General features: G+C 33.7%; 1 protein-coding gene across 1 annotated transcript; it reads left to right on the forward strand.

The window, feature by feature from the left end:
• Window positions 1–5,273: 5,273 nt before the first annotated feature.
• Window positions 5,274–26,361, forward strand: LOC138697080 (uncharacterized). The gene is made up of 6 exons (XM_069822676.1): window positions 5,274–5,365; window positions 8,788–8,921; window positions 9,394–9,475; window positions 9,561–9,607; window positions 24,592–24,658; window positions 26,279–26,361. Exons 1-6 carry the CDS (start codon window positions 5,311–5,313, stop codon window positions 26,359–26,361), a joined length of 468 nt encoding a protein of 155 aa, XP_069678777.1. The 5' UTR covers window positions 5,274–5,310.
• The last annotated feature ends 1,513 nt before the right edge of the window (window positions 26,362–27,874 follow it).

Raw genomic sequence — 27,874 nt, forward strand, 5'->3', positions numbered from 1 at the left:
CCACAACATAATCACAATAATACGTTAATTTGCTGCCATTTCAAGACCGCAAAATGCAGATACGAATATTTTTAGTGTGGCGGAGGAAATTATGGCTTCCGTTTGAGTCCACGAACGGCCGCATAACGAAAAAAAAAACATGAGTATTATTGTGTAGGATATCAGGTATGGTTTTATAAGGCGGCACTGAACAGAGATAACTTGTGGAAGAATTCAGCACGGGATGTGTTAAAGATTCGCTGCGAAGCGGGAGACCGTGCACTCGGCGAGAAACTGATGCTGCCGTCGCCGAGTCATTGACTTTGTCGTCAATCTACTGTAGGCCTGGTCACTGATAAAGATCCAGTGTCTCTCCGTCGAAAACAGACTGAACCTTGGAAAGCTCAGCTAAACAGTTTCGACAGACATGACAAGAATGCATCAATTTTCTGGCTAGTTGAGTTAATATTGTGTTATGACTCACCAAATCTTCAAATTAAAAAATTTATGATTCTGAGAGGAAAAACTGAGGACAACAGGAGGTGTGTTTTTATTTAGAATGTCTTTCGATAACTTTTATTCTGATCGGCTAAATTTCTATTATAGGTAGACACTAATCTCCCGCTGATCTCGACAAGTAACCAAATACTTCGTTATCAGGAATCTTCAAAATAGCAATATTAATCAATTATAGAGGGAATGCTCCAGTTACTTACAAGAGTTTGATATAACATACAGAAATGTCCACCATTAGCTTGGGTTTCAAGAAATAAGACGAATCACGAGATATAAAACTTAACACGGTTGTATTGATAAGATTTTGTGCACATTATATATCGTTTATTGAGAACATGTCATGTAACAAGACTAACGGAGAATAACACTAGGAAGAAAAAGTACTTTGAGAATGGAATCAATAGTTTTGTTTTGCAACCGAAATTAGAAGTTTGATAACAACAATCATAAGAACGGAACTCTATTTTAAAATTCATGACACTGTGTTTTACGTTTCTATTGTAATTTTACTAATTGGATCACTTGAAAATGTAACATATCTTAGAATAACGATTCAAGTTTTATTCTGGATTCAAATTCATTGCCTTACATATATTACAGTTAATGTGTTCAAGCTTACATGGACATCAATGACAGACAGTGATTTCGGAATAAAATAGACATGAAATTGTGATGTGATTAAGGCTATGTACCTTCACTCATACAATTATTTTTCAGTACCATATCAACCCAAGGAACCAGGTAGACAGAATCAATGCCGATTACTTTCCTGTTGTTGTTTTTCATTTCCTGCTGAATGTATTTCTTCAATTTCATACATCCCTTAGCTGAAATATAGAAACAGGGAGAAGTTATTTTTCAACCTCAAGTTGACGTTTAATCATAATCAACACTAAAATGAAGATACTGTGACAATTCGACAGTGTACGGCAGGGGTGAGACAATATTGGCTCCCAATCACGGTAGAAGAGCTCGACCTTGATCACGAGCGCATAGCGCATCCACTGTAACGTAGACAACAGGGATGTACATGCACATGCAGCGAATAAAGGCAGCAATTATTACAATAACTTGCGTTACTAAATTTCTGGCTATGTAATAGGGCTAATTACTAAGTTATTTAATATACATGTACATATATAAACAAATCGCAAAGGGAATGGTTTTTAGGAACAAAAAGAGAAATAGGAAAAGTTAATTGTATGTAAACCATTTTATTGTTAAAAGCGATTATTTATTATGTAAATACTTCAATTCATTGGTTATGAGAAACTAATAGGGTCTATCTGCTCGACGTGTGTGATCTCTAAGTAGTTTTGAGTATTTGTTGAAAAAATAATAATGGCAATATTGATTGAAATACAGTATATTGATTGTGTGATTGTGAAAATGTAGTCCTTACTCTCCAGTCGTGATTATGTGATGAGTTTTCTTAGAGTGATTTGTGAGATGCACGTAACAAAGAAAAAAAAAAACAAATTGATTAAATTAAGATATTGAGAGCCATCGTAATTTTTGGGGTGAATCATTTAAGGGGATATGAGTGACTTTTAAAACTTCCACAATTTCGGCCAAAATTTGTGAGCAATGCCAGTTGTCTGTCCCAAGGTACATTAGTTAAAATTATTGTCAAATTAAGAAAGATAATTATCTACATCATATAGGGCGGTGCAGTAAAGTTTGCAAAACTTGAAAAAGTAATATGGGATACTCTACAAAACATTTTGAAATTGGGAACTTTCATTCATTCATAGTGTTCAGCCACGGTCAGGTCTATCACTGCAAACCCAGCATTCTCCAGTCTTTCCTATTTTCATATGGAACTTAGAGGTCTGGGAAGTCAGATTAAGTAGATATGAGCTTAAACATGTCTATCGCTATCGATTACTGTTTACCATAATACCAACATTTATTATTTATATTTATTTGCATTTATTATTTACATTTGAAAATTATTTTGATATAATTTACAAAACTGAGCTTAAACGCAACCATTTAGTACCTCAAAACAGGTGCTCGAAGTGACGGCAACCAACATTACTATTATCTACATTTAATATTTATATTTCAAAATACTAGTATATGTATCCTCCCCTGAACACGAGAACACACTCTTTCAGGGGAGAGCTGGAATTATTATTATTGTGGCAACCGTGCTGGAAGATTCTAGTTGCCTTGGGAGTCGAGCGCGCGTCCGGCAGAAGGGAGAGCGCAGGAAGGTGAGCTTCGGTGGGCACTGAGGCGCGGGACACGGGGGACTCGGGCTTCGGCGGAAGCGGCTTGGGGTTTGAACTTGAGAGGTTGAGCTAGAAGAACTAGCCAAGGCGAACGAACTGTGAACTGACAGTTTTGTTTGTACATAGTGCTTTGTGAACATTAGTTGAGATTGGGAGTACATTGTTGTTCTTCTCAATAATCCACGCGAATAGTCATTGTCACTGTGTGGAGTGCAATAACGACTACTGTGTTGCAGTGTTGAGTGGAATACCCATTGTTGACGGGAGTGTTGTTGTTGTTGAAATAAAAGTCACATTATTGTTCAAAATAAAAGTTACATTATTATTAATATTATTATTATTATTATTATTATTATTATTATTATTATAGTAAAATGTAGAAGTGTTTAGTTACATGTAGTTCTAAAAGTTAAACAATTACAATTTATTGTTAAGCAAGACAATTTGGATGGAAGGAATGATTAACATAATGAAGGAAAATTAATATATTACAAATAAATATTCTGCAAAAGTAATCTCTGAAGAAAGATCATATTCTAGAGACGAAAAACAGTATTTCTGACAATAGGTTTTTGAAATGACTGACAGCTCTTTACCAAAATACATTGTTTTCACTATTTACACTTTCATAAACAATTGAAGGCTTACATTGATGAAATATTATTTACAATACTGTACACAATTTACAAAAACATGTTGCACATGGTGTTATGAAATAATCCACCTTGCATTACAATACACAACACTGTAATAAGCCGAATAGTGTAAATAATGTTTGATCAATGTAGACCTACATTCTTTACTATAGTGTAAATAGTCACAATGTAATTGTGAACATGAGTGCAATAGTTAAAGTTGTCCATGTTTTATTCTTCCACAATTTACGAAACAAGAGTCGTGTGAGCCGTCAGTCAAGTAATTCGCTTGCTATATGCACATCCAACGTTCACTTCAAGCCCCAGTAATAATTTTGTGTGGTAACTAGTGATTCGCCATTAGGAAAGTCCAGGATAACAGAGAGGGTTTGGAATTGAACGGGTTACATCAGCTGCTTGTCTATGCAGATAACGTGAATATGTTAGGAGAAAATACACAAACGATTAGGGAAAACACGGAAATTTTACTTGAAGCAAGTAAAGCGATCGGTTTGGAAGTAAATCCCGAAAAGACAAAGTGTATGATTATGTCTCGTGACCAGAATATTGTACGAAACAGAAATATAAAAATTGGAGATTTATCCATCGAAGAGGTGGAAAAATTCAAATATGTTGGAGCAACAGTAACAAATATAAATGACACTCGGGAGGAAATTAAACACAGAATAAATATGGGAAATGCGTGTTATTATTCGGTTGAGAAGCTCTTATCATCCAGTCTGCTATCCAAAAATCTGAACGTTAGAATTTATAAAACAGTTATATTACCGGTTCTTCTGTATGGTTGTGAAACTTGGACTCTCACTGTGAGAGAGGAACATAGGTTAAGGGTGTTTGAGAATAAGGTGCTTAGGAAAATATTTGGGGCTAAGCGGGATGAAGTTACAGGAGAATGGAGAAAGTTACACAACACAGAACTGCACGCATTGTATTCTTCACCTAACATAATTGGGAACTTAAAATCCAGACGTTTGAGATGGGCAGGGCATGTAGGACTTATGGGCGAATCCAGAAATGCATATAGAGTGTTAGTTGGGAGACCGGAGGGAAAAAGACCTTTAGGGAGGCCGAGACGTAGATGGGAGGATAATATTAAAATGGATTTGAGGGAGGTGGGGTATGATGATAGAGACTGGATTAATCTTGCACAGGATAGGGACCGATGGCGGGCTTATGTGAGGGCGGCAATGAACCTTCGGGTTCCTTAAAAGCCATTTGTAAGTAAGTAAGTAAGTAAGTAAGTAAACTAGTGATTAGTGCCCCTTTTTCTGGTTGTAATTATATATACGTGATGTCACAAATCATTGTTAACTTATATAAGCCTATATGTCCAAAATAATTTTCAAATTTATAAAAATTATTAAAATCTGAAATTGTACATAAGTTTGCTGCACAAATTAAACTGCTTAAAGATAACCATGGCAACTCGCACTTATAAGTTAATGTGAAAGTCTTGAGGGAAATGAACCTCATTATAAGTTGTAACATTAAATTCTTCAAGCTGAGTTTTATATTACAATTAGTACCTGCATCAATTTTATATCGTTATAGGAAGTAATGTCGTTTCTTCTATTTCCTTGGTGAAAGAAAATGCAACTTGCATTGACATTAGATTCTCAATCATGCATGAATGGTATCAGACATGCATTAGTGTACATTTTCACAGCTACGGAACACTGGTAGCGTTATTACATAGACGTGATTATTATGCAGTTAGTTACGTAACAGGCAAGGTAGAACAGAGTAATGTGTCGATATATTGAATACAATCATTTGACAATGAATTGAATTCAAGTAAAAAATACAGAAATAAATTATTTCTCAACATAGTATATACGTACACGTGTAATGATTTAGCGAAGAGAGTTTGCAAGCCTTACTCGTATAAAAGCTGGCTCGTTGAGCCCTGCAGAGCATTCACGATGAAGTCTCCTCTTGTGGTCGCTTTCACGTGCCTAGGAGTGCTTGGGTTCTCAGGTGAGTGCCAAGTGTGAAGGCAGTGGACGTCAGCACTCGCTGCAATGGGTAGAGTGCATGGAGGGTAAGGAACTCTGCTCCGTCGTGCACAAGGAATAGAGAGACAGCATACCCGCCAGCAGGGACGATTGCACGCTAGGGCAGTGTCTTGTCCGCGGGTAAGGGACTCTAGCCCGAGCGTGCAGTGTTTTGATGACCGCTGTGTTAAGGAAACAACGTCAGTATTATCATCGTGCAGAGCGAGCTGATACAGTTGTAATGTTGTAAATTATCATCAATTTTATGGAAATATTTTGACGTAGAATAGTCTGTCATTGTTCGCATTCGTATAGAGAGCTAAATTGACTCAGTGTGTCACGAAATCAGACAAAATTAGAAACTTCTACTCTAAGAAAACTATTAGACATCCAAATAAACCAAATTAAACTTTAGAGCAGTGGTCGGAAAAGATTACGTCATATAAAATGCAGCCCGCAATACCCAGTAAAGGGACAGTAGGAGGGAGACGATACCCAAACTCCTTAGCACTGAATGAAAAAGGGTAGGGGGATCATGCCTTACCCTCCGCCTGTTTGTTGAGGTTAATTCGCGAACCACAGTTAGCCTAGTCCAACCATAACTCGAACATGTTAGTCGCATTCCCTCCTACATCTATATTAAGTATTAAATTACATAATTATAATTGTTGTCTTTAACAGTGTAAACGTCCGATTACTAAGAGTCCTCTGAAGTTAAGTATTTAGGCATAATCTTCGATAATCATTTAAAATGGAACCAACACATTAATTACCTTTGTAATAAATTACGTAAAATAGTATATTATTTTGTTTTATTGAGGAATTACTTGTCAATAAGTTTATTACGCACAATGTATTTAACTTTATTTCAATCGGTAATTATGTATGGAATTGTAGGATGGGGTAGCTCATTTAAATCCAATTTTAATCAACTTTATTTATTACAGAAGAAAATAATTAAAATATGTCTTCATAAACCTTTTGATTTTCCATCTCAAAAATTGTTTTTCGACTTTAATGTACTTAACTAAGAAAAATTTATTAAATTGTATTAATAAAATTCATACATAAAAATCGAAATAATTTTGAATTGTATTCTCATAGTTATGAAACAAAAGGTATGAATTCTTTAAAATTTTTGAACCAAAATGCAACACTGTTACAGTATTTAATCATAGTAGTAATTTAGGCCCAACAATATATAACAAATTTATAATTAAATATCCTAATCTTGTCAATTCTAATAGTTCTAGTATTAAATTTGAAAAGTTATGTATGGATTTTATAAAAATTGAAAAATTGTAAATTTAAATTTATATACTATATTGCACAATAGACATGACACAAATTGTACTGTATAATTATTATTTCAATTCAGGAATCCGTCCCTGAGCACGAGTTCTACTCTTTCAGGGGCGAGCTAAAGTTTTTCTGTATATATTATATTTTATGTTACAATAATTAGCAATATAAAAATAAATAAATAAATAAATAAATAAATAAATAAATAAATATGGGCTATGAGCACCTCCACCTCCTCGACTTGAGGGGAAATGACTTGCCAGCTATTCGTCCCTTAACCCTTTGCAATACAAATTAATTTATTATGTTTTACACATCATGGATCATAACAAAGTTTCGATCAATTTTTGTTTAACATTTTAACTCTGCACACAATTTCAAAACACAGATGGCACCTCTATGCATACTCAAGAGGTGGTTCGTTGGTAGAATATCTGTGCCATAAAATTTAGAAAGAAAGAAAAATTTGGTTCTTCTGTACAACCACTATGTTGCAATGGGTTAATATGACATGCACGTCAGTTCATTTGCAGTGGCAGCGGGCTTGCGAGTTATTGTAATTTTCAATGGCTTATCCAAAGACGTTCAGATATTTATTTCACGAATCATGGGAATTGCAATATTTTTGTGTCAAAGAGAGCGACCGAGTATAACGTCTATTTGTTATAAATATTTGCAATTTACGACTCAATACAATATTAAACGACATACATTTGCGAGCAAATCTTTTATAAAATGAATTACATTAAAAGCCAGTATCGAAATAGAATGCCCGGCGATCACTTCATATATCTTCTAAGACCTTGTAAGTCATCATGTTTGCCAAATATAGACGAACTTAGCCACCGGCGTGGCTCAGTCGGTTAAGGAACTTGTCTGTCGATCTGAAGTTGCGCTCGGGCTGATTACCTGGTTGTTTTTTTTTTTCAAAGTTTTCCCGAACCGTAAGGTGAATGCCTGGTAATCTATGACGAATCCTCGGCCTCATCTCGCCAAATACCATCTCGCTACCACCAATCTCATCGACGCTATATAACCTAGTATTTGATACTGCGTCCTTAAATAACCAACTAAAAAAATATTGATAAAATTGTTAAAAATAAGAGTTGCCAGAAAAGTCCCTAAGATAAATGTGAAGTACAAACGGCACGCAATGTGCAATGTTCAGAGTTCATATTAAGATAATTGCATTAAACTTCGTTAAAGAATATCATAGCGCATTCAAATCACCACTGCAACTCAGCAGACATAGTCCATGTTTGCAATCACACGATCGCAACAGAATTTCGCAGCTGGTGGAAAGAGGTAAACCCACTCTCCTACAGTAGAGTCGAAAAATTCCTTAATATCATGAAAGAGAGTTTTGTATTAACAAACGTCACAAGATGGTTTGAAGTCTGTTAAAATGTACAAAGTGTGTCAGATGTGCCAATTTATTGAACACAGCAACTACAACCGAGCTAAAACAATTTTTGATTGGCTCAGTATAACTTTAGAAATTTTAAATTACGGTTTATTTAACGACGCTCGCAACTTCAGAGGTTATATTAGCGAAATTTTGTCCCGCACGAGTTCCATTACATTCCAGTAAATCTACTCATATCAGCCTGTCGCCTTTAAACACACTTAAATGCCATCGATCTCGGTCGGGATCGAACCCGCAACCTCGAGCTTAGAAGGCCAGCACTCTACCAACTACGCTACCGAGGGCGACTCAGATATTCAGAAACATAATAATTATATCTCGTGCTGTACCTGTGAAGTTGTTCTTTTTTCTTCTTTAGTCATTTTGTGTAGTGATGGTTATATAATTGGTTTTGTCAAAATACTAGATTTGCAATCTGATCAACGGTTAGATAGAAATGTATCCAAAGTATTTTCAACCTGATGTTCGATGCCATATGAATAATATCGCAGGACTAAAACACTCACACAGTAATTAAAATCTTCTTTATTTCATGATTTTTTCTGTTATTAAGCCACAAACATGGAACAGTTGCCGTGGCATTATCGTATGCAAAGATACAAATACAGAAATGCCTATGAACATTCACGTCGCGAAGTTGACAAATATACATTAGACGATCTATTTCTTCATTGCAGGACATTGCTCGTCCCTTGATGTGGATCTGGACGGACTCAAAGAAGCTTTTCTGTCTTCTGATGTCGGACTCGAACCCTTCACCGCTGCTCATTTGTCACGAACACGGCGTAACGATGAAGGCATTGAAGAAACGGTACATTATCTACTCTTCTATGACACCATATTAGAGTACTTTCTTAGCCTGATAGTGCCGAGTATATTATCAGTAAGACATTAGCTCCATTCTGGGATTGATCGTGCGTGACAGAAACCTGAAATCCTAGCATAGATAAAGGCTGTGTTGCCAGACTGTACCCATAGAACCATCACAGCTTTGGTGTGGTGAGGAGACTAGACAACAATGCATTTTCGAGCAGCACGTATTACGTTATGTGCAACACTGCCATATTTAAGGTACTCAGCGTATCTTCTGCTGGAAATGTCCTCAGAATGTCTCACAATGTTCATTCACATCGGATTTACTTCTCTTTGAAAATACGCCTGTAGGAACTTTCATCCTCTTCCAACATGCCGAACACCTGGTTCAAATCTGAACCTTCCACTTCGGACCTGATCGCAAGCAATGTGCATTTATTAACGGTTTGTTTTGTATTTACGTTTTCCAGTCATGCTGCGGAGATTTCAACAGAGAAATGGTGAAGAAAAGAGCTACATTTCGGAAGGAGTGTTACAATGCTATGAGAAATAGTAAGTTTTATATTATCGGTCCGTGAATATTTATTTTATGAATTTTGCAAATAAATACAGAAATAATATTAACCCATTATTTCAGGAAAATTCGAATGCGAAAAATCAAAAGTAGAACTTCAAGCTGAATACGTAAGTATTCTTTCTCTTATAACTCCTATTACAATTAAACATCAGATAATATTATCGAATCTGAACAATTATCATATTTCCATACATAGACTGGATTACACATTACGCTGTAATTCGTTTGATATGCTTATCCTAGTTCTATTTTTCAGACATTTGAGATTAGTTAGGCTACAATAAACGTACCTTCTCCTTAAGTTATACAGTTTCACATAATAACTAGGATCTAATTAATTGATATTATAATTACCTAATAATGCAAGCAGTACATAATAGTACTTCCCTGTTTTAAACTTATATTCGCATCCTCGTCACATTTCTACCTACAATCCAAGAGGGAAGAGAACGCTTGGAAGACTTTTAAAAAGATGGCTCGAGGCCATAACGGGCCATTAGGCCCAATATCAATTGATAGTGCGACGATGATGATAAACTTATACGAAAGGGCAATAAATCATAGGACATTCTGCATACAGTAAACTGAAATAATAGGCCTTCAAGAAATAATAAACATATGATATGATATGATATGATATGATATGATATGATATATGATATGATATGATATGATATATGACATGATATGGTATGGTATGGTATGGTATGGTATGATATGATATGATATATCATACGATATGATAAGATATGGTATGATATGATATGATATGATATGATATATGATATGATATGATATGATATATGATGTGATATGATGTGATATGATATTATATATGATGTGATATGATGTAATATGATATGATATATGATATGATATGATGTAATATGATGTGATATATGATATGATGTGATATGATATGATATATGATATGATATGATGTGATATGATATATGATATGATATATGTTATGATATGATATGATGTGATATGATATATGATGTGATATGATATGATATGATATGATATGATATGATATGATTTGATATATCATATGATATGATTTGATATATGATATGATATGATATATGACATGATATATGACATGATATGATATGATATGATATGATATGATATGATATGATATGATATATGATATGATATGATATGATACGATACGATACGGTACGATATGATATGATATATGATATGATAAGATATGGTATGATATGATATGGTATGATACGATATGATATGATGTGATATGATATGATGTGATATGATATGATATATGATGTGATATGATATTATATATGATATGATATGATATATGATATGATGTGATATGATATGATATATGTTATGATATGATATGATGTAATGTGATGTGATATATGATATGATATTATATATGATGCGATATATGATATGATATATGATAAGATATGGTATGATATTATATGGTATGATACGATATGATATGTTATGATATGATATGATGTGATATGATATGATATGATGTAATATGATATGATGTGATATGATATATGATATGATGTGATATGATATGATATATGTTATGATATGATATGATGTGATATGATGTGATGTGATATATGATGTGATATATGATATATGATGTGATATGATATGATATTTATGATATGATATGATTTGATATATATGATATATGACAAATGTGATATGATATGATATATGATGTGATGTGATATGATATATGATATGATATATGTTATATGATATGATGTGTTATGATATGATATGATATGATATGATATGATATATGATATGATATGATATGATATGATATGATATGATATGATATGATATGATATGATATGATATGATATGATATGATATGATATGATATGAGTCGATCTTGGGATATTCTTTTTTACAGAATGATAGTCTATGCAAAACTCAACTTGGCAAGTAAAAAATCGAATTTTGTAAATTTTGGACTGGAATATTGTCAATACAGATATTGAATATATTGTAACTGTGATGGTATATTTTCTGTGTCTGATGAGTAAGGATCACAAAACAAATCCAACTTGGGCTAGAGCAGATCAATATCTTTAAATCGCCTATGGAACCGTTGCCAGAGAGTTTTTAAAACATTGCAGTATTTTACACTGTTGAGCACGGAGTTCATTGACTGAAGGCGTTGAAATGAAAAAAATTGTGTTGTGAGATCTGAGACATCCACAATGAAATCTTCGTCTGAAAGCTTTTAACAATATCTGTCAAGTCAGAAGTTAATTGATTCTTTCCTTGCGATCTCAAATCAAAACGTTCAGATGCTCGAATATATTATCAGAAAGTTAAGTTTCTCGATCCATGTAGAGTCAGCTAGTTCTGGAATGTATCTATTTTTCTATTTTGAATTCCGATAAATATTCAGGCAAGTCAACTTTTTCTTGGCTTAACCAAAGAACAAAGCAATGACAAGAAACATCGTCACCCTGAACATTTATGTACGAAAACCTGGACAATTTATAGGCACAACTCGTAACAGATATGGGACAAACCCTTTTCTGTGCTATCAGGAAGAAGGTCTATAGTACATCTTCACATTCATTTACTACTGTTTAATTTGAACACATAATTCTGTAGATCGACTAATCATTTCAGGGGTTCGACACTGCTTCTCTTTGTAACTACACTAATTTACACTTACCAAACGAAGAGTATCACCACTACTATCATACATAAGAGCTCAAGAATCCAGTCAGCCTGAAACTTAAATGAACGGCTTCTACCTCAGTACCTGATATAAGTGCAACCCTTGAGTTCACCAGTGTCTTGTGCCTGCGTGCCTTAACGGGCTTTGAACTGAGCGTGAGGCACGCTTGCGCTCTCGTCGACATCAATGGGTATAGTGCCAATGAGTCCCTGTTTTGTTCTTGCATAATAATCATACCTTGCTTGCAAATTTTCAGTACACGACAAAACATAAGCCTGAAACAACACTGGAACATATTGTAGGATATCATTCATTCATTCATTCGTTCATTCATTCGTTCATTCATTCATTCGTTCGTTCATTCATTCATTAATTCATTCAATCATTCATTCGTTCATTCATTCATTCATTCGTTCATTCATTCATTCATTCATTCATTCATTCATTCGTTCATTCATTCATTCGTTCATTCATTCATTCGTTCATTCATTCATTCGTTCATTCATTCATTCGTTCATTCATTCCTTCGTTCATTAATTCATTCATTCGTTCATTCAATGATTAATTCATTCATTAATTCATTAATTCGTTCATTCGTTCGTTCTTTCATTCATTCATTCATTAATTCATTCAATCATTCATTCGTTCATTCATTCATTCGTTCATTCGTTCGTTCATTCATTCGTTAATTAATTAATTAATTCATTCATTCATTCATTCAGTGCTCCGCTCAAGGGCAGGGCTTTCACTGCAAATCCAGCATTCTCCAATCATTATTTTCAGCCTTTCTCTTTGTTTCCTCATATGATCCATATATCTTATTCATCTTTAATTATAATGTATTAATATTTATAAAAGTATGTTTCAGTGTGCAGAGGAATGTATATGCATGAAACTAAACATGGTAAGTGTGTTAAAATACTGAGTAAGTACATAAACGTCTTCTAATTTCTTCAAAGTTTAAGTTTTCATATACTGTAGGTACAGTGCTCAAATAAATTATTGCATATTAGTTTATTGCAAACATGTTAGTATTCTGCAAATCAAATCTTTCAGGTAAGGCTCCCTGTAAAGCAGATTTGAATAATTTCAAGGGAAAAATTGTTCCGGGGCTGGGTATCGATTCCGGGACCTCTGGTTCAACGTACCAGCGCTGTACCACTGAGCTACCCGGGAACTCCACCCGACACCGTCTCAACTTTTCCCTTTATATCCACACAACTCGCGTGGGCTGACGAAATGCCAGAGACCCACAACGAGTGCACACAATCTCTGTGTGACGTATATATTATGCAAATCTAGTCTTTCAGGTAAGGCTCCCTGTAAAGCAGATTTGAATAATTTCAAGGGAAAAATTGTTCCGGGGCCGGGTATCGATCCCGGGACCTCTGGTTTCGTCAGCCCACGCGAGTTGTATGGATATAAAGGGAAACGTTGAGACGGTGTCGGGTGGAGTTCCCGGGTAGCTCAGTGGTAGGGCGCTGGTACGTTCAACCAGAGGTCCCGGCATCGATACGCGGCCCAGGAACAATTTTTCCCTTGAAATTATGTTAGTATTCGTCAAAAACGATAGGTACTGATGAGTGCAATATTTACACTATTTTTGAGTGCTGTGATCGAGTTAACAAAATAAGCATTAAAATCCTCAGATTAAAGATTAATATAATTACCACTACCACCAGAAGATCTATTATCATTAATAATTTTCCATACCGCTTTACACTTATTAGTAGAATTGTATATACAAGAAGCATTAAATAGTAATCGTAATGATTTGTAAAACAAATTAACGTAATTCACGGTTACTGAATTCAAGTCTGACGTTCTCTTGATTTATAAATTGTTAAAACCTTCTAATTTTTAATCATGATCCACTGATTAAATAATTTCTTCATTTTTTGGACATGGGTTTCTTATGGAAATGTTACTTCCTATACCGGAAAAACACAATGCACTGATACACAATAATTATTGTTCTGATAATGTACACGAAAAGTTATCGCCATGCATCTCAGTACTTGGCGATCCTAATTTATACGGAATGGATAAATAAATAAATAAATAAAAGTGGAAAGAGATCGTGTCAGAAATGTATTGTTCTATATAATTTCAGTGCGACGGGAATGGAAATCTGAAGCCGCCAGCCTTCGACAACAAATGCCGACATTATTTTATGCAACAAGAATTGAATATTATTGTCAAATTCTTTTGTAACGAAGTCTTCGTCGCAGCGAAAGCTCATTCAAAAGGTCAGTTCGCCGAACCTGCGTTCTCCAGTGAGTATGTAGCCCCTCCTGTCATGTTTCTGCATTCCAGAATTCTTCTTCGAAGTAATTATGAATTGATAAATTTTTTCACTGTGTCACACCAAACTTGTTAAAGGACTTGAATTGTGATTTCTAACATTTCGCACATAAATTTGTGCTAAAGGAAAGAATTCATATCAGCGTCTGCAGATTCCTCCGGGAGACTTTCAGAGCTGACGACATTACATCGTCAATCTCGTTTGTAAATGCCTGGCGGGTTTCTCAGACCCACAGCAAATAGTTACAAAGTAGAGACAAAGTTGAGCTGTCATTTACTAAAAACAAAAACGTATAATAACCTTAAGGCCATATCTTTTTTTATCTAAATTGGGTCTGACAGACCCGGTGCGAGCATTTTTGCTAGGAAAATATGTGCGAGACCCGTCGGGTTAAAGATGTAAACTCTAATTACTTCGTACATAAATGTTAACAAAAATTTAAACCGAGATTAATTTTTTATAAAACACTAGGACCAATTTATGATATTTTATGTGATTTTATTTACTTATTTACTTATTTAATTAATTATTTATTTATTTATTTATTATTTATTTATTTATTTATTTATTTATTTATTTATTTTCATTGCTAGTAATACAAATTGTGGGCTAAGGCAAGGAGATGCACTATCACTTTTACTTTTTAACTTTGCTTTAGAGTATGCCATTAGGAAAGTCCAGGATAACAGAGAGGGCTTGGAACTGAACGGGTTACATCAGCTGCTTGTCTATGCGGATGACGTGAATATGTTAGGAGAAAATCCACAAACAATTAGGGAAAACAGGGGAATTTTACTGGAAGCAAGTAAATAGATAGGTTTGGAAGTAAATCCCGAAAAGACAAATTATATAATTATGTCTCGTGACCACAATATTGTACGAAATGGAAATATAAAAATTGGAAATTTATCTTTTGAAGAGGTGGAGAAGTTCAAATATCTTGGAGCAACAGTAACAAATATAAATGATACTCGGGAGGAAATTAAACACAGAATAAATATGGGAAATGCCTGTTGTTATTCGGTTGAAATGCTTTTATCATCCAGTCTGCTGTCAAAAAATCTGAAAGTTAGAATTTATAAAACAGTTATATTACCGGTTGTTCTTTATGGTTGTGAAACTTGGACTCTCACTTTGAGAGAGGGTCATAGGTTAACGGTGTTTGAGAATAAGGTGCTTAGGAAAATATTTGGGGCTAAGAAGGATGAAGTTACAGGAGAATGGAGAAAGTTACACAACGCAGAACTCCACGCATTGTATTCTTCACCTGACATAATTAGGAACATTAAATCCAGACGTTTGAGATGGGCAGGGCATGTAGCACGTATGGGTGAATCCAGAAATGCATGTAGAGTGTTAGTTTGAAGGCCGGAGGGAAAAAGACCTTTGGGAAGGCCGAGACGTAGATGGGAGGATAATATTATAATGGATTTGAGGGAGGTGGGATATGATGATAGAGAATGGATTAATCTTGCTCAGGATAGGGACCAATGGCGGGCTTATGTGAGGGCGGCAATGAACCTCCGGGTTCCTTAAAAGCCAGTAAGTAAGTAAGTAAGTAAGTAATTAAATAAGTAAGTAAGTAATACAAATTAATAAATACAGTGAAAGATAAACTAGCCCAATCCTGAATGAGTAAGACTCGTGCTCAGGAGGGGATTCCAATACAGACAAAAATAAAATTAAAATTGAGAGTGAATTCAGATTAAATAGTGTTTAATATGTTTAAACCCAAACTATAAATCCAATACAAATTTCTTTATTTTATTATTAATTTGGAGAGGATTCGTGGTTGAAATATTATTGCAATAAAATTTGTTTAATAATTTGACTCATTCTGTGATAAAAAAAACTGCATTCGTTTTACATTTTGGTTCAGACAAACGCAGAGAATTCATATTTTTAGTTCTATATTTATGTATATAACTTTCATAGGTATTAAAATTTCTATGAAAATATTTTAATAAAATAAAATAATACATTTGTTTAATGTTGAAAACATTGAAATTTTTAAACAACAATTCAGTTGGGTAATCTTTCTGCTTTTTTAAACAAATTTTTAATACTTTTTTTCTGTAGTAAAATTAACGGATAAAGGTTGGATTTCTAAGTTCCACCCCAACTTATAAAACCATACATAAATATACATTGAAATAATGCTAAATAAATTACACGTAAACATTTAAGAGACAAAATATTTATTAGAACAACAAAGTAACATAATGTTTCACGTAATTTATTACAAATACAAGGAATATGATTATTCCATTTTAAATGACTATCAATAATTATACCTAAGTACAATATTTAACCTCATTAACCTCATTCATAACTGAACAATTGTAACTTATATCGAAACAATCAGAATTATGCATTTTAATTTGTAGTATAGATGAAATTGGTTTATTACGTTTATTATTTAAAGAAAATGGGATAGCTATTGTTTTATCTTTATTAATCAGAAAACTTGATAATGATAATAAGCGCAAATAAATGTCACGAATGTAAAGATATATAAGGAGTTACTAAATTTATCTTCCAGGTGTAGCAGAAGAACTAGGATTGAAATCCTGCAACCTGGCGGCAGGCCTGGCTCATAATTTGATCCACATGTATATATTAGTAGTAAGTATCAGATAGAATCATGACTGAACACAAACGGGTGTACAGGACTGAAATAGACAGCATTACTAATGTGACAACGCCTAGAAATAGCATCAACTGAATCGTCCAAGCGCACTAGAACTAGAGATGTACACGATCCTGAAGCTGACTACCTCTGAAGTAGTAAGCCAGCTGGTTGACAATAAACCGGGAACGAGAACCAGAATGAAAACGAGAAGCAGAGGACGTGAATATGAACATTTTTGATTCACAATAAACCGAGAACGTAGACGACTATGCATATCGATATGTATGTCAATAACGATATGTAAAGTCGATATTACGCATTCTGATGTTATTTGTGTATAATTGACCAATGGCGTACAAGGCAGCCAACATAAACACAGGTTAACCAACATCGAAATTACAACTGAAACATTTCATTAGGTACTATTAATATGCCCATGCATCTTTATTATCACAACCTATTTTAAGTCTACCATAACGTAAAATAATTAGAGAAGAAACACTTGTAACAGAACAAAAATGAAGACAACAGTAGTTATTGCATTGAAGCATGAATATGTAGTGTGTAATACAACTAATATAGTAATAAAATATGATTCACTTACGATCGGTGTTCAAAGATGCAGCTATTGAAAGCCACGTATTTTCCTTCAATTTCTCATCTTTATACGAGGCGCGCCGCTTATCGTAAACGTGAGGATTTTCCTCAACACTCAATATTAGAATCTCATCAAATAAAACTTGCTCCATGATGCACAGCACAGAACAAAATAATGCATAGGTTATGTCACGGTCTTCTTGCTACAAAATATACGACGACAAAATAGCTTTTAGATGGCAATAGAATGAATCTAGTGGGCTGTGATCGGAAACGTGAACGCCAGAGTTGAAACTTGGCCAACCCTCCGTTACCGATCCCGGGCTCCGGCAAGCTTTTCGTTAATTGTGAATGCTCACATTTAAATGTACACATTTTAACAAATTTACTGTTTTCGTTTTCGTTCCGATTATCGTTTCCGGTTTATTGTGAACCAGCCTTAAGTCCGCCTGCGGCCCTTAAGGTCTCTTCACTCATAGTTCGAACTCGAGGCAGTGAACTCCCAGCCCTTCTCGAAGGACGGTTAGCCTTCCCCTTTCTGTCCCTCTTTCTTCAATGGATCTATTATTATGTCAAAAGTTCGCGTGCATAATATTAATCATAATTTTTCTGAGTAACGCATGGCATAAGAATAAATTCTTTAAATAAAATTTCAAATTTATTTGAAATTTATTTACAATTTACATTTGAATTCAATACATATGAATACATACCCGAAATGAGCATAATACTCGTGCTCGGGTACAGTCCAGTAGTCTACATAAATTTTACAGGGTTCAAATAATAATGCTGATGATATAAGTAATAGTAACAATAATACTAATAATAATAATAATAATAATAATAATAATAATAATAATAAGAATAATAATATTTATTTATTTATTTATTTTTTATTCATTTATAATATTAATGTGCGAAACAACAGCACAAGGCCAATTATAGTTTAGCACGATACAAAACAGAACAAAACAACACATGATGATGAGAATGAATGACAGAAATGGCAGTGAGATGAAATACAATCAATATAATAGTCTACATTAATCAATTGACCAAATGCAACAAAATAAATAGCACAAATAAGTATTAAAATTAGTTCACTGAGATAATTAAAAATAATGGCAATTGAATAGAGTGAATTACAAATGTATTAATGAAATCAAATAAATGAAGACTGGAATAATATAAGTAATATTGTAAAGATATTAATTGGCAAGAATAGTATAATACATATCTTGACAATGGCATAAATTAATAAAACTGACATAAAAACTCAAAAGATACACTACACATTAAATGAATCCAAGTTCAATCCATGCAAATTAGCATATTTAATACATCTGCAGACCGGAGACAGAGATTTAGAATTCCTATTGTAAAACATTTTATGAAATCTTAAACCATTAGCAGGAATACGAAGACTGATATTGCTTATGAAGGATTCACAATCAATATCACCCTTAATGACTTTACAAAAAAGTAAATAATCAAGATCCTGACGTGTGGTAAACAAACTACCGCAATTGAAATATTCGCAATTAGTCTCATAGTCATAATCGGAATTTGGTAAAAATCTATAAGAACACAAGGAAATAAATTTTCTTTGAATATTCTCCAATTTAGCCGATAATAATAATAATAATAATAATAATAATAATAATAATAATAATAATAATAATAGAATAATCGTGACAAATGATACAAAGATTGTAATACAAAATAATTCATTTATAATAATAATAATAATAATAATAATAATAATAATAATAATAGTGATAAAACAATAATATTTACAATGATAACATAAATACTAAGACGGATAAAATAAAATATAAAACCACTAGCGGGAGTTAACACAACTTAAATAAGCATAAAATAACCGGAAAGAATGCCAAACTCGAAAATCAACAGAAAAGTTCGTTGTATCGCAGACGACAGCATGTGTCCATAATCTAATAAATACTAGTGGCGTGTGCAGCAAACGCTGCAAACTAAGTCCATTAGACGTTCATATAATTTTTTTTTTTTTTTAATATTTACAGTATTTTCAATGAAGAATACCAGATCTTTTGAAAGTTATTTGCTTCAGTAATAATGAAACATACTCCCCCTGAACGTTTTTTATGCCAAATACTTTTTCTTGAACCTATCCACCTTCAGTTTTTGAGTTTCAGAGCGAAAACGCAAGTAAAAATGTCAGGACGATCATTGTTGTTTTTCATGTGGGAGTAAAGCATTAGCTATTTCAGGTCATTGTGGATTGTAGGTGAATGTTAAAAAAAAAAAAAAAAAAAAAGTCAGGTTTGCTACGCTTTCGAACAACGGATATAGCATCTTGGTATAGTTATTGCATGTAGAGCTTGAAATGTAGAGGGTAAAATCATTTTATCCTGCTGAAATGATCGGGAGACTACATAATTTTGTAGGCTTCTTAGTTTATCAGTAAGTAATACAGTTTGCTCTTTCCGTAGGAACTGTAAGTTTCGCGCTCTCTCGAACCAATACTGAAGAGAATGACGCTTATAAATATCTACACCACACCGCCATTAAGTATATACTTGATTAATCACTATAAAAATATTTGATTTTTAATATTATTATCTTACGAAAGTTTTGTAATATATACTATACAGCCGCCACTCACTAAATTATAGGAATGAAGATCTAATTTAAGATATTCTCTACATCTACTTACATAACCCCAAAACGTTTCACTTTCATATCATCAATATAGCATTAATATGTATAATAATAAAAAATAGTCATATCATGGCATTATCTATAATAATATTTCATTCCTAATGGTAATAATGTCATCAAACTACCTCAAAGTTAGTAGATTTTAATGTCCAATACACAACTGTACTCAGAAAATTACACACCGCAGAATCAGGCCTGTAAATTATTTTAGTAAGTTTTAAAGATTTTAATAACCAATTGAATTTGAGCTCTAAATATGTCAGCAATCCTGCAGGTCATGGCCTTCGTGTAATATCCTACTGTTTATTGTAGTGTGTTTTGTTTTATTCTGAAAAGCCATACAGTATTTCTAAAAACAGACAACAGATGGATTTTGGAAAATAGGAAAATGATGTAGGAAAATTGATATTTCACTGAAAACTGCTATTTTTCCGACAAACTTTGGGTTCCAAGCTTCTAAATGAGAGGTCATTTATTAAAATCCGTTCAGCCGTTTTCCCGCAATTTCCATTACCAGTTCAAATTATATTTATGTAGATCTATAAAAATTTGTATTCCACTTACTCTCATAATATTCAATATATAATGAATTTCTTTATTTCTCTTGTACGGAGGAGGGACCCGAAGGCTTACACTGCAGTCTGATGCTTATTGTGCTTACCACTTCATTCTTATGAATGATTGGGTAGCCGAACGGCCACGCTCTTGTACAAGTACAGCACGCCGCACCGTGAACTTAACCCGGGTTGTGGTATGGATGATGATATGTGAATTAATAATGGCGAAATGAGTCCGAGGTCCAACGTCGAAATGTTACCCAGCAATTCTGCTTCAATTGGTTGAGGGAAAACCACGGAAAAACCCAAACACGTAACTTGTCCCAACTAGAATTTGAACCCGAGCCCGCTCGCTTCATAGCCAGACGTGCTAACCATTACTCCACAGCGGTGGAGTATATAATTCTATTACTGCAACATTAAACGTTTTCACAATCAAATATTAAAATTGAAGGACATATACTACAGTTTTGTGAGCACTTTTTACGTCTGTTGAGCTTTTCAATCATACATGTTTCGGGGAATGCTTCCCCATCTTCAGTGATATCAAGACTGCAACGGAAACAATTGCAATTAATAACTATAATAGCTGTTTATCAAAGGTTAAAATTTGAAATTTTAAAAGAATAAAAATAAACCATGAATTATCATAAAATTACAGTGGGCCTAATATACAATATATTTTGTTGACATAAAATGTTTAAAATAAAAATAAAATATAATTAAATTCAGACAATACAAGTTATATTGTATCTTGTACGTATGAATGTACTAAAATATTGAAAAATGTTTGAGGGGAAACTGTATTAATAATGTTTGAATTAAAAGATGTGAAAGTTTAAGATTGCGTAAAAAGAATTAAACGAGATAATATCTAGTGATGTGTATAGGCCTATTATTATCTAACAAATTGAATAAGACCACTTTTTACAATAATAAAAATAAAAAATGAAGAATATACAAGAGTGCACCACTTTTGTCTCTGTTAGTTCACATCATGCTACGCAGAAACACAGTTCAAATATCTGGAACCACTTCGGTGAGTCAAACATCCAAATTGCACTCTTGTCTATTCTTCATTTTTATTTTTTTTTATATTTTTTATGAAGTCAAACCTTGCCAACTAAGGTAATTTACCACTTAGTTTTCATTTTAAAATCTCACAGTTTTTATTATAACTAAAATCTTAAGTGCTATAAAGTGATAAATGGGTGTCATCAAGATGGATAATTATGATTTCTGTGCATAAGTATAAAATGTAATACATATAAATGCATATAATTATTTGTTGTACCTTTCAGAAATATTAGAGTGCCATGATAAACATTCATGTTGAAATAAAGCTGACAAAATTTGTTAACATTTAATGTTATTCACTATTCTTTTATTATTTTTTTTTTTCAGAAATGCCCTCAGAAGTATCTGAAGAAACGTGAGTAAGATAAAATAAGAAACAAGAAAGTATTTTGTAGGTTTGTCTTCATTAAAAAGAATTATAGGAAAGGACACACACTAAATTAGCAGGCAGGAGAAAAGACTATCGCTTACTTTGCAAAATACGTTCTAATGAAAGGGTAGTGTTCAATGCGTCATTGTGTTCTTTTGTATAACGTAACCTCCGATTCTAAACACGAGATGGGACTAAAATAGTAATTCAGATAAGTTCTGCTACATTTCTCTTCACAAGGGGAGATTCAATGTTTTTATAGTCCAATACATTTTTTCTTTGCAATAACACTACAAGATTTATAATAATAATAAGAGAACACATTTCAATTCATCAACAACTGTGATTTCCTACAACATAATTGAATCGGTCATTGGAGAAAGGGGATAAGTCATGAAAAACGCGAAAGTGAGTTAAGAGTGCCATTGCTTTCTCCAGACCTAGACACACATTTCCATGCAGAAATGGGACAAATTTGCTCATTCTTAACGCAAACCAGAGTACCATAAGCAGCGCAGTCATTGCAGAAAGGGGACAAGTCAGCGACTTACCTTCTTTCTGCTCTGACTGACGACGTGACGCAACTGAATGCCGCGGACCTAATTAGTTACGCGCCCATCAGCTGATCAGGAAAATGACAGATAAGCTAGAAGTAGTGAGTGACCCAGGGGAAGAAAACTGTGTTATTAGTGGTAAACGTAAACGCAATGAAATTAACTACCGCAGAAATGTAAATAAGAAAAATAAACTGAAGGCATTGGAACGTCAATTCCATTGGGAAGTCTGTAGCAGCCCGTACGACAGGAGAACAATGTGGGCAAGAAACTACTCATTGTTTGTTTAGACGCAACTTTGGGTCATCAATTTTCAACGTTCACAATTTCAAAGACCATACGGCGCACTTCTATTCCTATCATGAAGGTACAGGCCACAAATCTTCAAACGAAGTGTGTTCCTTCTGAACTACGTTGAAAATAATGTCTCTTCTTCAGTCAAGGAATTGTTTCTTTTCTCTGATAACTGTGGGGGCAAAATAAAAATCATACCTTGATTCGATTGTTGCTTGCACTGACCCAAATGGGGTGATTTAACAAAATCGTTCATTATATACATATATATATTATATTATATTATATTATATTATATTATGTTATATTATATTATATTATATTATATTATATTATATTATGTTATGTTATGTTATGTTATGTTATGTTATGTTATGTTATGTTATGTTATGTTATGTTATATTATATTATATTATATTATATTATATTATATTATGTTATATTATATTATATTATGTTATATTGTTATATTATGTTATATTATATTATATTATGTTATATTATGTTATATTATATTATATTATGTTGTATTATGTTATATTATATTATATTATATTATATTATATATTATATTATATTATGTTATATTATATTATATTATGTTATATTATATTATGTTATATTATATTATCTTATGTTATGTTATGTTATATGTTATATGTTATATGCTATATGTTATATGTTATGTTATGTTATGTTATATTATATTATATTATATTATATTATCTTATGTTACATTACATTATGTTATGTTATGTTATATTATATTATATTATATTATATTATATTATGTTACATTACATTATGTTATGTTATGTTATATTATATTATGTTATGTTATGTTATGTTATATGTTATATGTTATATGCTATATGTTATATGTTATGTTATGTTATGTTATATTATATTATATTATATTATATTATCTTATGTTACATTACATTATGTTATGTTATGTTATATTATATTATATTATATTATATTATATTATGTTACATTACATTATGTTATGTTATGTTATATTATATTATGTTATGTTATGTTATGTTATATGTTATATGTTATATGCTATATGTTATATGTTATGTTATGTTATGTTATATTATATTATATTATATTATATTATATTATATTATATTATGTATTAACAGGATGACAATAATGCACTTAGTGAATCGGCTATGAGAATTAGCTACAAAATTTGCCACGAAATTGCAAAGGAATTGAAAACATTCAACGAAAGTAAATTCATCAAGCGATATTTAATTATATTGGCAGATGAACTCTGTCCACAGCAAGTAGGGGAAGTGGAAGCCATTCGCCTGCCTCGTAGAACCGTGGTGAGGAGGTTGCAGTATGTGCGTATGGGTTATGTAAATAAGCCTAATGATTTGTGTGTGTGCATAGAGCGAAGTTTATTTCATTAAATTAATAAGAGTGTTATAAATTCTGTACTGTACAATGGATTGATGTAATATCCTTATAAACTATTATATAGGTACTGACAAACTGAATGACTAGAACAACCGTGGCTCTTGTTACATTAATGCAGGGAAGGTAGCTGTAATGCGAGTCCGCCACTGCATGAGCGTTCTGCTCTTTCTAGCCTTGCGGAGCGAGAGCAGCTCTCGCTGCCTAAATGGAGCCGCTCTCAAAATTTAAAGCTTTTTGGAATCTGCATTTCGATGTTTTATTCTGCTGTGAAAAATTGAAAGAATCGTTGAAATTACTCCAAATCCAATTAATTATCTTTTATACATACTGTAACCTTCAAATTCGTGTGTGTTAATTGGGTTTTTCAGAGCATGATGCTTTAAAACACAGTTGTCTCAGAGCCTTCGATTTTGAGTTGTTTCCGCTCTGAACTGTCAAGTCGATATTAGTTGTGTTGTTTTTTTTATTGGGTTATTTTACGACGCTGTATCAACATCTCAGGTTATTTAGCGTCTGAGTGAAATGAAGGTGATAATGCCGGTGAAATGAATCCGGGGTCCAGCACCGAAAGTTACCCAGCATTTGATCGTATTGGGTTCAGGGAAAACCCAGGACCAAACCTTAACCTTGTCACTTGCCCCGACCGGGATTCGAACCCGAGCCACCTGGTTTCGCGGCCAGACGCGCTGACCGTTACTCCACAGGTGTGGACAGTTGTGTTGTTATGGCTAGGGAAAAAGCCAGAATGATATTCTAATTAATTTCTTTTGCAATAACATAACTCAGCCACCGGCGTGGCTCAGTCGGTTAAGGCACTTGTCTGCCGGTCTGAAGTTGCGCTCGTGCGCTTGGGCTGATTACCTGGTTGGGTTTTTTCCGAGGTTTTCTCCAACCGTAAGGTGAATGCCAGGTAATCAATGGCGAATCCTCGGCTACATCTCGCCAAATACCATCTCGCTATCACCCATCTCATCGACGCTAAATAACCTCGTTGTTGATACAGCGTCGTTAAATTACTAAAAATAATAATAACGTAACTCTCGCTTGCCGATTTGCAGTCATGTTCAAATTGCTGACAACAGGTGCTCATTTGTCAAATGACGTCACAGGAGTGTACGGTGAACTTTGATGAAACATGAGTTTAAGAATTTGTTACTGAATCCCTTACTCTATCAAATTGTTGTTTGTAGCTTTGTAACTTTTATGAAGCAGGTTCCAGGCCGATTGTCACAGTATCTCCATTTTGGTGTTCATTATTATTAGGCTATAACCCTTTCCAGCCCAATGATTGCATAAGGCATCATACGCTTTACCTGCTCTGAGAATGCATGTAAAATGCCAAATGACTCCGTATGTTATCATAGCCATATTCTTAGTTATTTTTAAGATAGCTGGCATCCCTGAAATCCCGAAACAAAACACTATCGGGCAGCGTTTCTCCTTCATGTCAAAATATTTTTTTTTTAATTTTCAATTTAATTTGGGCTGGAAAGGGTTAAGCGTCAACTAGGAGATGAAAAATAACTTTTTGTCTGTTCTATTTTTCAGATGAAGAATGTCTGAATTTAAGGAAAGAACTTACACAGAACATAAAAGACTACGACGAGTATAAGAATCGCCACTACCAGTAGCCACTGGAAAACAAATATATGAGTGAAGCTACATTTCCTTACAGCCGAATTGTATGTCAATTTTATTCCGAACTCACTTTGTGTCAATGATGGCCATGTAAACTTGAACGCGTTAACTGTAATATGTAAAGCAATAAATTTGAATCATGAATAAAACATGAAGCTTTATTCTAAGATATTGTAACTTTTTTTACAAAACAATAATGTAATTATATTCTCACAGCAATAATAATCACTTTCTACAATTTATTCTATACACTCCAGTCAACAATGGGATTTCCACTCCACACGGTAACACAGCATTCGATATTGCACTCCACAGACGACAATGACAATTTACTTGGATTATTGAGAACAACAATGAACTGTTAATCTTAACTAATGTTCACAAAGCACTATTTACAAATCAGAACTGTCAGTTCTCAGTTCACAGTTCGTTTGTCTTGGCTAATTCTTCTAGCTCAGTCACTTGAGTTCACAGTATCTCGAACCCCAGACCTTCAGAGACAATCCACTGAACTTCGAATTCAGGTCCCCCAACTGCGGTCCACTGCACTCAAACTCAGGACTTCAGGCTCCCACAGAAACGGACACAACTCAAGTCGAACTCCGGTCTCCAAGCTGGCTTCACTGCTACACAAGACTGGCTGGCTTACTGTCCACAGACTATAACCACAACTGGTCAAGTTCACTCGCGTGTCGTAATTTATAACCAAACCATAGCTACGAGAATGTACGATGCTAGAAACTTCCACGGGTGTCCAGAGATGGCACTCTCGAATTCTCTGGATTTCTCTCCTCTCTGCCGTGGTCGCCCCCTCTCCTCTCCTCTCTGCGCCACAGCACATGCCCCAGGAAGCAGATGCGCGCGCAACTTCCGCGCCGAACTACGGCCGACCTTCCCTTCTTCTGCCGGTCGTGAGATCGAATCTCACGTGGCTGTCACAATATGTTGCAATTTAAAATGATACAATTAAGATTATTATTAAGGAAAATAAAACACAGATGTATGAATTATAAAATAGTGCTTTATTCTCATGATAGTTGTTATCAAACATCTAATCTCGGTTGCAAAACGAAAGTATTGGAGCCATTCTCAGGATATTAATTTCCTCCTAATTTTATTCTCGACGGAAAATTGTTTCCTCAGATATGAAGAGTCCACTGCAACAATGATAGATGTCACTTTCCTGTCGAAAATGAATCAAGACTGGCAATGCATAACTTAAGACACATTCTATGTGTCTTAACACTGATAGTCATTGTCCAGTAATGATCGGAAAATGCGTTAGTCTTGCTATATGACATGTTCTCAATAAAAGATATACAATGTTCATAAAATATTATCAATAAACTGTGTTAAGATAATATAGGCCAATCTCGTGATTCGTCTTGTTTCTGGAAGCCCAAGCTAATGGTGGACATTTCTGTATTGTAAGTAACTGAAGCTTTCCCTATGTAATTGATTAATGCTGCTATTTTGAAGATTCCTGATAACGAAGTATTTGGTTAA

The sequence above is a fragment of the Periplaneta americana genome, chromosome 3 (assembly GCF_040183065.1).
Source record: "Periplaneta americana isolate PAMFEO1 chromosome 3, P.americana_PAMFEO1_priV1, whole genome shotgun sequence".
NCBI lineage: Eukaryota > Metazoa > Arthropoda > Insecta > Blattodea > Blattidae > Periplaneta > Periplaneta americana.